The 13,146-nt window shown below is 32.2% G+C and overlaps 1 protein-coding gene across 3 annotated transcripts; it reads right to left on the minus strand.

The window, feature by feature from the left end:
* Window positions 1-4,228: 4,228 nt before the first annotated feature.
* Window positions 4,229-10,844, minus strand: LOC112706814 (uncharacterized). 3 transcript variants are annotated; one of them, XM_072201002.1, is made up of 5 exons: window positions 10,441-10,844; window positions 7,882-9,406; window positions 5,752-6,158; window positions 5,559-5,619; window positions 4,229-5,288 (listed from the first exon to the last, which is right to left on the minus strand). In XM_072201002.1, the coding sequence occupies exons 2-5, from the start codon at window positions 9,385-9,387 to the stop codon at window positions 4,737-4,739; spliced, it is 2,526 nt and encodes an 841-aa protein (XP_072057103.1). In that variant the 5' UTR covers window positions 9,388-9,406; window positions 10,441-10,844; the 3' UTR covers window positions 4,229-4,736. The 3 variants fall into 3 exon arrangements, with proteins under 3 accessions (XP_072057103.1, XP_025614101.1, XP_072057102.1); XM_025758316.3 differs by having other exon boundaries at window positions 7,882-9,447; XM_072201001.1 differs by lacking the exon at window positions 10,441-10,844 and adding an exon at window positions 9,718-10,392 and having other exon boundaries at window positions 7,882-9,447.
* Between the last annotated feature and the right edge of the window lie 2,302 nt (window positions 10,845-13,146).

Here is a 13,146-nt window from a genome sequence, read left to right on the forward strand (position 1 = left end):
ATACAAAGAGGATAACCAAATCTTATATATCAGCTGAAAATACCTCAATTCGAATAGATGTCCCAGTTGGACAAGTGACCACTGAAACAAATTCACGCCAGAAGCATGGTAGACCTGTCGGTTCCAAAGACAAAAATTCTCGAAAAAGAAAAGAGGTAAATACTATTTGTGTTGAAAAAAGACATAGTAAAGACACATGCAGTTATCCAAAATTCTGATATAGTTTTAACGCCAGAAGACGTTCAGGTATCTGAAGATTCTAAAAATATGATATCTCGATAAATTATATCTTTATAAGAGAGAAATATGACCGAAATAAGACAATTGTCGATGAAATATTTGTATATAATGTGACATTAAATATCATGCACGAAAGTAAGAATCTTGAACCAAGAACAGTCGAAGAATCTTGACGAAGGAATGATTGGCCAAAATAGGGAGAAGTTATGAAGGCTGAGTTAGACTCACTTGCAAAACGTGAAGTCTTTAGACCTGTAGTTCGTACACCAGAAGATGTAAAACCTGTTGGATACAGATGGGTATTTGTGAGAAAATGAAATGAGAAAAATGAAGTTGTACGCTACAAAGCTCGACTTGTGACACAAGATTTTTCACAAAGGCCCTTATAGATTATGAAGAAACATATTCTCCTGTAGTGAATGCAATAACATTGCGTTATTTGGTTAGTTTATCCGCATACCATAAACTGCATATGCATTTAATGAATGTGGTAACAGCTTATTTATACGGATCATTAGATTGTGATATCTATATGAAAGTCCCTGAAGGACTAAAGATGTCTAAACCATCCAATAAATATTCGCAGGGGTTATACTCAGTTAAATTGCAAAGATCTTTATATAGTCTAAAGCAATCTAGACTAATGTGGTATGATCGTCTTACTGAGTATCTGGCAAAAAACGAATTCAAGAATGATGATATCTGTCCATGTGTTTTCATAAAGAAATCTACATCTGGATTCATTATAATTACTGTGTACGTTAATGATTTAAATATCATTGGAATCCCTGAAGAGATTCCAACAATTATAAAAGTTCTACAAGAGGAGTTTGAGATGAAAGATCTTGGAAAGACTAAATTTTGTCTCGGTCTGTAGATCGAACATACAAAAAATAGGATCTTTATTCATCAAACAACATACATGTAAATTTTTTTGAAGAGATTTTATATTGATAAGTTAGATCCATTAAGTACCCTAATGATTGTAAGGTCTTTGGATGTGGAAAAGGATCAATTCCGTCCTAAAGAAGAAAATGAAGATATCATTGGTCCTGAAGTACCATATCTTAGTGTCATTGAAACGCTAATATATCTTGCTAATAATACATGACCTGACATATCATTTGCGGTGAATTTACTAGCAAAGTATAGTTCCTCTCCAACCAGAAGATATTGGAATGGAATCAAACAAATTTTTCGATATCTTCAAGGAACAGTTGATATGGATTTGTTTTATCTATATGAATCCAAGTCACAATTAATTGGCTATGCAGATGCTGGATATTTGTCTGATCCACATAAAGGGACATCTCAAACAGGATACCTATTGACATATAGTGATACAGCTATATCCTGAAGGTCCACAAAACAGACGATAGTAGCAACATCCTCTAATCATGCTGAAATACTAGCGATACATGAAGCTAGTCGCGAGTGTTTTTGCCTTAGGAGTTTGATCCAATATATTCTATCATCATATGGACTAATTGATCATAAGATAGCTCCAACTGTCCTGTTTGAAAATAATACAGCATGCATTGCTCCACTTAAGGGTGGATACATTAAAGGTGACAGAACGAAGCATATTTCTCCTAAATTTTTCTTCACTTATGATCTTCAAAATCAAGGAACAATTGATGTCCAACAGATCCGCTCAAGTGATAATCTGGCAGATTTATTTACAAAGTCACTCCCAAAATTCTCCTTTGAAAGATTGGTATATCAGATTAGATTGCACCGATTCCGAGATATTAAATAATGTCGACAAGAGGGAGAGACTATATTGTTTTTTCTTGGTCATGTTTTTATCCCTAATGAGTTTTTCTTTACAAGGTTTTTAATGAGGCATTCTCATCACAAAGGATATTGTACTCCTTCTTTTTACTAAAGTTTTTTTTTTCATCAAATTTTTCTTTAGTAAAATTTTAACGAAGTAAAAATTCTAAATAAACATTCAAAGGGGAGTATTGTGATAAAAATAAATACATGGATACCTATTTATAATTTGGATGGTTAATTGAAGGAATCACCTTTTTAAAGATGAATCTAATTAAATTAATAAGAGTTGAAAATAAAAGCATTGTCAGATGTAATTTACACACAATAATAAAAATAATTTTCTCTTTTTTTTTGTGTTGTAACTATTTTCAGTATTCTGAATACTCTTTTATCTTACTCGTTCTTTATATATAATATTAATAAATATATTAATTATTTTTATTATATTAAGATAATAATTATAATAAATATTATTATCTAATTATATTTTTTATTTTATATTTTTATTTCTTCTTTATTTATGTATTTATTTTACTAACATATACATCATTTTCAACAGTACAAGCAAATATTTATCTTTTACTAATAAATTAACGTTGTTTAATTAGTGGAGTAATAATAATTAAACCCAAATCGGATATGCATATGGCTCTTATATAAGCTCAATCTACTAGTTTATATTGTGCATAAAACAATAATGGCAACGTGGTATCGCTACACTCCGCAATGTCACTTGGAAAAGCAAGTAATTTCTCTGTTCAGGATGAGTACAAAATTATTCCCATCTGTTATATGATTTGTACCCATACATATAATGTGACACGCCGTGCTAACAAAAACATCTAATGTACTGTCAGATTGGTATCATATGATTCGACGCTGATTTTGCCACTATTTCTCAAAAAAGTTAGTGTTAATAACTGTTACGAATCTCACATTTCTTTACATGGTAAATTTCTAACATTAGAGCAACTCCAATGCTAATATAAGAAGACTTTTGTCCGTTGGAGTATGAACTCAAGTGAATTTCTTCATATGAATCGATGAAAAAAAATTCTTATTCAAAAGAACTTTCACAACCCAACAAATATTTGATACGTAGAATATTAATAAAAAAATTAAAATATATATAAAATGATCATTGTGTTATATACATATATATTATAACCGTTGCATATTTCATATAAGTGAATTAAAAAATGTTACATATAAATAAATTAAAGGGTTAACCCTAAATTAAAATATAAATATTACATATTCTTTATATGTCTGTTACTTAATTTTACAAATTAGTTTAATTATATCTTTTTGTATTAAGTAATTAAATTAGTTTAAATTATTTAATAATTATAATAATTAATTATATTACATAATTATATATTTATTTAATTAATAATTTATATTAATTATTTAAATAATAATCAATTAAATAATTATATTAAATAATTAAATCATAATTAATTTATTAATAATTATAATAATTAATAGTAAATTATTTTTTAATTTATAAATTTTAATATTATTATAAAAAATAGTAATTATATTAATTTTAATTATTTTAATTAATTAATTAAGTGGGACCACAATAGGGACTAAAGTTAGTTACTCCTAATGAAAAAGAAAAAGATATTTTGAGTTCTTATTCATTGTTTATGGTATAAAAATTGATGTGGAGTTATTTTTTTATGACAAATGGGCCATAAATAGGAACTGGGATGAGTATCCTACTGGAGATGGTTTTACCACTCATTTTAAAAGTTTAAATTGATAAGAGAAAACAACATTAATGGTTATTCAGACAATCGAACATAAAATTCTGATACCATGTTATAAAATCACTCATCGCAAAAACTTAAGTTGATAAGAGAAAGCAACATTAATAGTTATATCTCTAATAATTTTATACACAATATATGTTTGATTCGCTATGATGATAATTGAATTTTAATATTTGTTAAATCTAAAAGTGTAACTTTGCCAAATATAAAAACAAAGATGTTTAAGTCATTTTGTAAAAGTTAATAAAAAAAATATTTTTGTCATCTATTAATTAATTATAAGGATATTTGAATAAAAATAATAATATAATATATTTTTTAAAAAAATAAATGTTACGTATAATCTCATATATTTTTATTTGTTTATATTTTTATGGTACCAATACCTATAAATTTATCATTATAGCTTAGTAAACACCTACACAATAACATGACAAAAAACATCAACTTGATTATGTATATGAAAAAAAAAAAGCTTAGTGATACAAGAAAAATTGTTCTTAACATGTATCCAGAAGCATCTGTTGCCTTCAAAGCCATCCTTTTTTTTTTGGACTTGGAAGCCATCCTTCTCAAACAGTACTAACCACAACACAAATGTCACTAGTACTTCCAAGTTTTAGCCCACAAACTCCCATATCAGAATGATTGGATGTTAACATGAAAAAAAAAAAAAAAGAATGAAAGAACATGACAACACCAAACACATTCTCTACAATTCCCATATAGAGCACCCCCCTTTCCTTTTCAAGCAAATTGTAATGGTGGTAACAAATTTTCCTTTGTCATATCACTAACACGTGACAACAATAATAGCCAAGGGTGTGTTCTAATTAATATCTCAACTTGTTAATTGGTTACAATAATAATAATAATAATAATAATAATAATAATAATAATAATAATAATAATATATTGATGTAATTAAGATAATTAAAATCAGCCCACAAAATCATGGATCATGTGTCCTCCAAAGTGACGCCTAAGCTGCTCCTCTTGTAACTGTTGTTGCTGCTGTTGGTTTTGCACAACAGCTTCAACACCATGCCTTAGACCCAATGTTAGTGACACAGATCCAAGCCCACCAACCTGATGATCACGCCTGCTATATGGCATAAAACCCATCATCAGTGACCCTTCATCCATGCTTGTTGAACTCATCTCACATTCCAATTTAGACCTCTTCTCTTGGCTCCATTGTTCTTCATTGGTTGTTGACTCCATTTCAAGTTCCATACACTGATGAGACTGCTGTTGGTTCTCAGGAATCAAAGAATGCATGTCGAACTTGCTTTGAGTCCCCTCTATTACTCTATGCTGTTGGCTGCTGGAACCATCTTCATTAACACAAGCTCTCTCATTTTCAGTACCAGGGTGATTGTTGTTGTTGTTCTTGTTGGCACCTGTTGTGCCTTTTGTTTCAAGCATGTGTATTTCCTCAACCATTGGCTTCCACACTCGGACTCGAGCATTTATGAACCAATTCGACACCTACATTAATCAGTTTGTTACATATTTAGAGCGTCTAGGGTTAGTAAAAACTAAAGAGAAATGTTTCTTGTACTCATTCTTCGCTACATAGTAAAGTATTTATACTGACTGGTCCCATTCCCTTGCATGGGATGAAAATATGAAAATAAAAATGCATACTTTATGACACTGTTTAAAGCTACCATATGAACATTGTAGATTACAAATTCAACGAACTGAATAAAAGGACCACCAGACAAAATGATGAATTTGAAAGGAATAATCCCCCACCTGGTTTCGCGAAAGACCTGTTTGTGTTGCCAACATGTGTTTATCAGTGTCTGTGGGGTAACTGAAATGAAATTCAAACAAGAAAAGTAAATAAATAATAAAAAACTGTACCAAAAATTCAATCTCCTTTTATTTCTTTTTCTAATACATGGAAGAAGAGTCAAAGGAAAGAAACAAAGAAAGAGGAACATACGGGTGAAGAAAATGCTCAAACAACCATGCTTTGAGAATTGCCACAGAATGTTCCGGCAAGCCTCTTTGGGGCCTCCAGACATGTTGCTGGGGTTCAACAAGGCCAGTGCCACCCCTCCCAGATTTGTTCTTTTGAAAGCTTTGGTCCATGCAACTTAATCTTCCCATGCTAGTGGTGTCATCTTTACCACAAGTACTGGTTCTTGGTACTGAGAAATCCTCTCCCAACACTTCACTTATATGTTTGAGCTGATCTGAGATGGAATTTTTGAGGCACTTGAAGTGCCTCGATACCGACTTAAGAGCCAAGGAGATGTAAGGAGTGGCGGAACTAAGACCTGCTACTGACTCAAAGGATGAAACAACCATCTGCATTTGTTGATGGTACTGCCTGTATCTCCTTGTAACCTATCATACATGGCCCAATAATGCAACAGTGTCATATTCTTGGATAAAGCATTTGTGAAGTCTAACATTAGCATAACCCAAGAATCATTCATTACAAACAAATATCGTGACTATCAAGGAACTGCCGCATGCCTAATAAAGCAACATTGTAAGATTGTAACAAATATGAAAGAAACTAAGCACTTAGGGCCATGTTCTATTTCTTACACTTTGGACCTCTAGATAGTAGATAGAATAATAAAATTTCAGGAACTAATGGCAAATACTCGCCAAGATTAGCAACAAAATAACTTCATAACTGCATTAACCCAAAGCCGATCATGACTAGAACCTTAAAACATTACATACCAAATTTGCCAATGATGCAAGAACGACATAGAATAGGGTCCAGGCTAAAAACAACATAAAAGAATTTTTCTTCTGAATCTTTGTGCCAAGAACAGGATTATTTACTCGAATACATCAACTTGGGCATACAAAAAGACCCGTAGCTGAATGTTGATACATGGAAATAATCCACAAATTAAATGCACATCACTGAGTTTATCAGTTAGTGACACATTTTATTTATATTTTTATAGGGAATGTAATTTATTGGGGAGAATGAAAGATTCATGAAATGAGTAACTTTACTAAAAACACATTTTTCAAGTATTAAAGAATAGAAGTACTAAAGACATCCGTCCAAAAACGCTACAATCATGATGTCCGTCAAGATAAGGAATAGCTCTTAGAAAGTTATACAGCCAATTCCATAACGAGTAAGGAGCTAATTTAATTTCTTGTTTGGAACAATTATTTACATCATATCCAGAATCTCTAGGTTAATAATATACAAAGAGAGGTTAAGAATTAACCACTAAAAAAAATGATACACCAATAATTCATATTTTATGATTTCTATATTGTTTTTTGTCAACATGCAGAGAGATTCGATTGAATTGCCAAACTTTAAAACAAATAAGTACTAAATCAAGCAAATTTTCACTACGAAAATTTACAAAATATGATTTTGACATCTAACTAAAAGAAAGGGAGAAGAATCCAATGGAATAAGGAAGCGAACATTGGAACACCCACAAATGGTTGAATAATGAACATTTTATAGAACACAATTAGTCTCTGCACTAAGAATCTATAACCAAGGATAATTAGTTTAGTTTATGTTCAACTGGCTTCTTGGTGTCTTGTAATTTATAACATCAAATACATACACCAGAGCACGATAATAACATATAATAAAACCAATTCATTGTTAGGATTATTGGACCTTACCGGTTTCCTCTTTCATTCTTCTACATCAAATTTGCCAAGGATCGAATAATGGTAGTCTTTGGCACATTATTTATCTATTTATATATTTAAAAAAGACAAGACAAGAGCCACAATTCAACAAGAAACATCATATTAATACGACCATAGAAAGGAACACCCCTTTATATTCCACAAGGGAGGAACAAAATGATGCAACTGTAAACCAAAACAGAAAATCATGAAAAAAAAAACTGAGATAAAGTAAGATAAATTGAATCAGATATTAAGAAAAAGGATGCAATTATGCTCCCCCCAAATTCAATATTTGTTAAATGCTATATGGCAGATAGTGCAGTAAAAGCAAGAGGCCTTTTTTCCATTTTTGACAGACAATATGCCCAAATGAAAAATATAGGAAAGTAAATCATATAAAAGCAGGTTAATCATGATAGAGCGAGGGAAAACCAACCTCCTCTTGCATGAAAAGGAGCCTTGCCTTCTTTTGTTGGTAATCTGGCCGAGGAGATAGACAAGAACCACTCCCGGTTCCCCAATCTGCTTTATTCTCATTTGCACCATGGAACATAGAAGATGAAGAACCTGAATTGCTACCTTCTTTTGCTGCAGCCTCAGTTTGATTATCGACAGTGATAACATCAGTAGAAGTAGAAGCACTAGCTTCTCCAGATAACCTTTGTGTGACATCACGTGATTTTGAAAATCTTGGACTAGATATACGGCAGAACTCATCCAATAACTGTTGTGCTGATTTCAAGAACCTTGAGCTCTTGAGAATAGTAGCATAACCAGTGAAAGGGCCAAGGGGACCTACATTCCTATAGCTAGTGCTTGAAGGCACCCCCACTGGATCTTGAGGTGATTTCCCAGAATCTCTTGAAACTATAGATGGCTTCATGAAAGCTCTTACATACTTCATGTACTGAGGATCCTTACATTGAAGATCATCAGATGCAGACACTTGCTCAAATTGAGACACAGAAGTCTTTGATTGTGAATTTGATGACAGTGATAAAGACAAGCTCTGAGGATTCGAATTGCTCATTAGAGGTCGTCCAGAGTGTTCATCATCCTTCTTGTCTATGAAACCAAGTGGACTACTATTCCATCGAAGGGCGTTGTCAACTGTTCGATTCGTCCAAGGATTACCACCGGCGCAACGAAATTGATTCGGTTGGTTTCCATAGCTTGGATGAAGGTCAAGTCCACTACCATCTCCAACCCAAATTCCATGGCCAGGTTGCTGCATCAATAAGGCCATGTTGTCTGATCCTTGCGCACTTATAGAAGCGGACTTGACAATATCCTGCAAAGTATTCTGATAAAAAGGCGACAACGATGATGAAGAAGAAGGATGATGAAGTACTCCTCCTCCCAATTGCTTCTGAATTTCTCTATTAGCAATTACATCTGTGAATTCATTGTAACAACTAGGCTTCTCATAGTGCTGGTTATAAGACACATTATTCATCTCAGTAGCCAAATGAGTAGTAGTGTTGGGATTATTGCTTTCATTATTAGCCATAGAACTGCTTCCTGATGCATAATTTACAAACCAATCACACCCTTGATTACTGTTAGCACTGCTTCTCCAATTCCCCAAACTGCGCAGTTCACTTTGATGCATCATTACCCTACTGCAACTACTACTAGGTTGTTCAGCTGCTGCAACAGTAGCTAGTTCGTGATACTCCAAAGGGTTCAAAGGCGTTGATAAGAAATTGGACACTTGTGATGAATAAACACCTGGTGGTGGTGGGTGAGGCTCATCATCAAGCATGTTGTGTGCATTTCTAACATTCCTTACTTGAAGAAGATCCAAGTTGAATTGTTCCAAATTGTTGGGGAAATCCTGTGATTGTGGATGGTGAGAAATGTTCTGGACTCTCAATTTATCACGCCGAATTTGCTGTGCTACATGATGAGGAGACTGATGATCAGGCCTTAAACCACTCATTCCAACCCACCAAGTTTCACTACCATCCAAAAAACCATATACACTTTAAGTCCTTTCACCCTGCATCACTTAATATTATATGGCAAATTAAATAACATCTTTTTTAAAAGAAAACAACAAACAAATTAAATACACATCCTCAGTATAATTTCAGAAATAAAATAAATTCTGAACCGAACAAGAGTTATTATTACGTTGAACTGTAGAGTCTAAACTCAATAGAGAAAGATGACAAGAGAGGAACTACCATCATAAATAAAACAAAAATAAAATTAAAAAATTGAGAGCGAAGAAAAAACTACTGGGTTACGTTATTCTATGTTCTCTCACCTATAGAGCTTTTTTTCTTTCTCAAATAATTCTCACTTCCTACATCAAATACAAAAATCACAAAACAGCTCCAACATGATGATGGTGATGATGCTTTTCTTTTTTTCACCCCCCACCAAAGTGCAATGTCCCAATCCGCTTTTGTCGGCAATAACAATGATTGAATCAACATCATTGAAGAACAACTTCCACTACTACCCAACTAGAAGCGCCCAAGGCTCCCTTAATTATCATACGTTTGATGAGTATCACAACGACGACCTACTGAAACCCTAGTTCGAGATCTAGTCACCAAATCTAGCCAAAATAATATATATCTATATAAAAACCTCAAAAGAAGGCTTATTTTCTCGTTTGTTTTGAAATTGAAACTAAAAAAGTAAAGTTAGTTCGAGAGTTTAGAGTAAAAGTGGAGGAATCTTTGTAATACATGCGGTGAAGCTGGAAAAAAATGAAGACGAAGAAGAAGAAAGACCACAGGTACGTGCGTGGAAACTAGAGGGAAAACGACGCAGAGCCATGAAGCCCGAAACGACACAGAAAAGGAAATAATATAAAATAATAAATAAAAAATAATTATATTAATAATAAATAAATATTATAATCAATAATATAATAGTAGTAGCAGGTTTGAAGGGAAGAAAGGAAAACGTGAAGTTGATTATGGAGCTAGCGTAGTGGAAACCTGTGAGAAGAGGGAGTTTTAGGTCATTTTGATATTACCTTCTCTTATTGTAAGCTATTATATGAAGTTGGTGATGGAGGCACACAGCGTCTTAGAATTCAGGTGCTGAGAAGAAGAAGAAGAAGAAGAAGAAGAAGAAGAAGGAGGAGGAGGAGGAGGAGGAGGAGGAAGAAGAAACTGCTATCTCTCTAACATACACCACAAGTCAACAATCATTATCATGGCCCCCTTCTTTACCCTTTCACACTTTCACGCTTAAATTGACGTAAAGTTGCAGTTCCAGACTTAATACATGATTAATTAACTAATGCTTATTAATTACAGGAACATAAGCTGAGAAGAAATTCCATGTGCTCAATATTCAACGAGTGTGGACCCTTCCTTCACTTGCGTTTCTCCCTCAGCTTCTTCTACTCCCAGAAGCTCTGTGCTTTTGAGATTCTGTTTTAGTTTGTTCTCTTCATATTGCTTTAATTTATTGCTGTGTTTGTTTTCTCATTATTATTATTATTATTGTTTACTCATCCATTTTTTTAGATATAACAAAATAACAAATACATAATTATAAATATTAAATTTTAAAAAAGTTTAATTATTACCCCTTAATATTACCGGAATAAATAGAGCTGTGACCAAATTTTGTCTTATTTTCTGACATGATAGTTTATTTAATGGTATTTATTAATTAATTGTTTTTACGGACTTTACCAGAAAATAAATATTAAAATTATGAAAATATTTAATAACAAAAAATATTAATAAAAAATAATTAAAATTTATTTAATTTAATTTAATTATTATAATAATTAATAAATATTAAATAAAATAAATTTTAATTAGTTAGGTTTGATGATATAAATAGTTAAATACAGAAATGCCGTGAGATGGTCCGCAAGGCGAAGCAAGGTAATAAGAAAATTAAAGTTGAGTGGGTACAGCTGTCTGTGGTGTGTGGTAGTGTTATTCATTTCAAACAATCCATATACATATTCAGTGGCAGTGCCAGTGATGTTGCCGTTCCCTGCCTCCTGCTCTCTGTCTGTACTAATGTACTATCTATATATCCCCACTTAATTACCTCGTTAATCCCATTACTGCATTATTAATAATTACTTAAATTACTAACGAATTGTACTTAATTACCTACCCTACAAGGCTACAACATCTTATCAACGAAAAAGTAATGATGGTTATAAGTTATAACCACCGCTACTAACTCATCATTTTATGCCACGTAACGTAATTATCTGATCAGAGGTCAACTTAATGTTTGGACCATGTGGGTCACTCACACTATTCAATCTGCTGTATTTTATGACACTAATTCTGCGATGACAACCCTCGCTCCTCCATCAACATGGATCAACGCACATGCATATACATGTACGTACATGGATCAACACTCAACTACTCAACAGCTTAATTAATAGGAAGAGTTTTAAGGGTATCGGAACACACGATATTCTGTTATATAAATTATAAAAAAATATATAATATATATTAATTGAAATTAATAGTTAAAATAATTAAAATACAGTATTTACAGTACACTTCAAATTTTTTTTAATTGACAAAAAAATTTTTAAATATATCAAAAATACTTGTATTTTAGTTATTTTAATCGTGAATCTGAATTATTATTATTATTATATATATATATATATATATATATATATATATATATAATATCACGATATATTCGATAATAATATATATAATAATATAATACTAAAACAATATATGGATGACTTGGTGTCTGGCGCTCTAGCTAGATTAGTAAGGTAAAACTAATGAAAATTATGCAGCCTGTTAATTTAGATTGTCAAGTTTGGAGTATATATAACACAACGCTCTCAATTAATAATATCTCGTAATTAAAAGTATTAGTAAATAAACAAAGAATAATAATACTATTAATTATTTTTAGAAAATAAAATCTTTATAATGCCATTAAAGGAGAAATTTATGCAAGGAGGGGATTGCTTGGAGTGAGGCCATTAATGGGAAGCTAAGAAAATCTAGAACAACAGGTGCTGACATAATGTTGTGTTGTGTGACTGTGACAAATAATTAAGATACTGCTGCGAGGGAGGAAGTAAATTTATAGGGTAACTAGTATTATAAACTTAAATTAATAATAAATTTAAAAAATAAAAAGAATGATATGTGGGGTGGGGGGAAGATTGAGAAAGAAGAAGAGAAAGAGAATAAAGGAGAAGTGTCAGGCTTTATGAGGTAGCTAGGAATTTAGTGTGAAGAAGAGAACAGGCTTTTCTTTCAAGTTTCAATTGTATCGTGTATCGGTAAATGGAGAATTATCACTGCCGTTAAGCAAAAGATATGGTTGCTGGTGTTGGTGTTGGTGTTGGGTTCGAAGCCCCATAACTCTCACTCTTTCTTTCAAAACTCAGTACAATCCACAGGTGACGTTATCTCCAGTTCCCTCTCCCTCCCAACCTCTTTTTAGTTTCCTTTTCTTAATTTCGAAAAAAGTATGAATGTTCCTTAATTAGATTAAGATGTGTATGCACGTACACTAAATAGCAACTTTAAGAAAAATAGTAATCATAAAGTTTTTTAATACTAGATTGTACATGATACATATTCCTGCCAAACTTGTTCATAAGCTTTTTGCAATTTCCATTCGTTACGTTGCTGTCATTGCCAACCCTGGTATTTTCCAATGTGTTGCCCTTTTCAGGCAATACTAGGTTGCATTATTGTCTCTAATTTATAAAGGACTT

This window comes from Arachis hypogaea, chromosome 8 (genome assembly GCF_003086295.3).
Source record: "Arachis hypogaea cultivar Tifrunner chromosome 8, arahy.Tifrunner.gnm2.J5K5, whole genome shotgun sequence".
In the NCBI taxonomy this organism is placed as follows: Eukaryota; Viridiplantae; Streptophyta; class Magnoliopsida; order Fabales; family Fabaceae; genus Arachis; species Arachis hypogaea.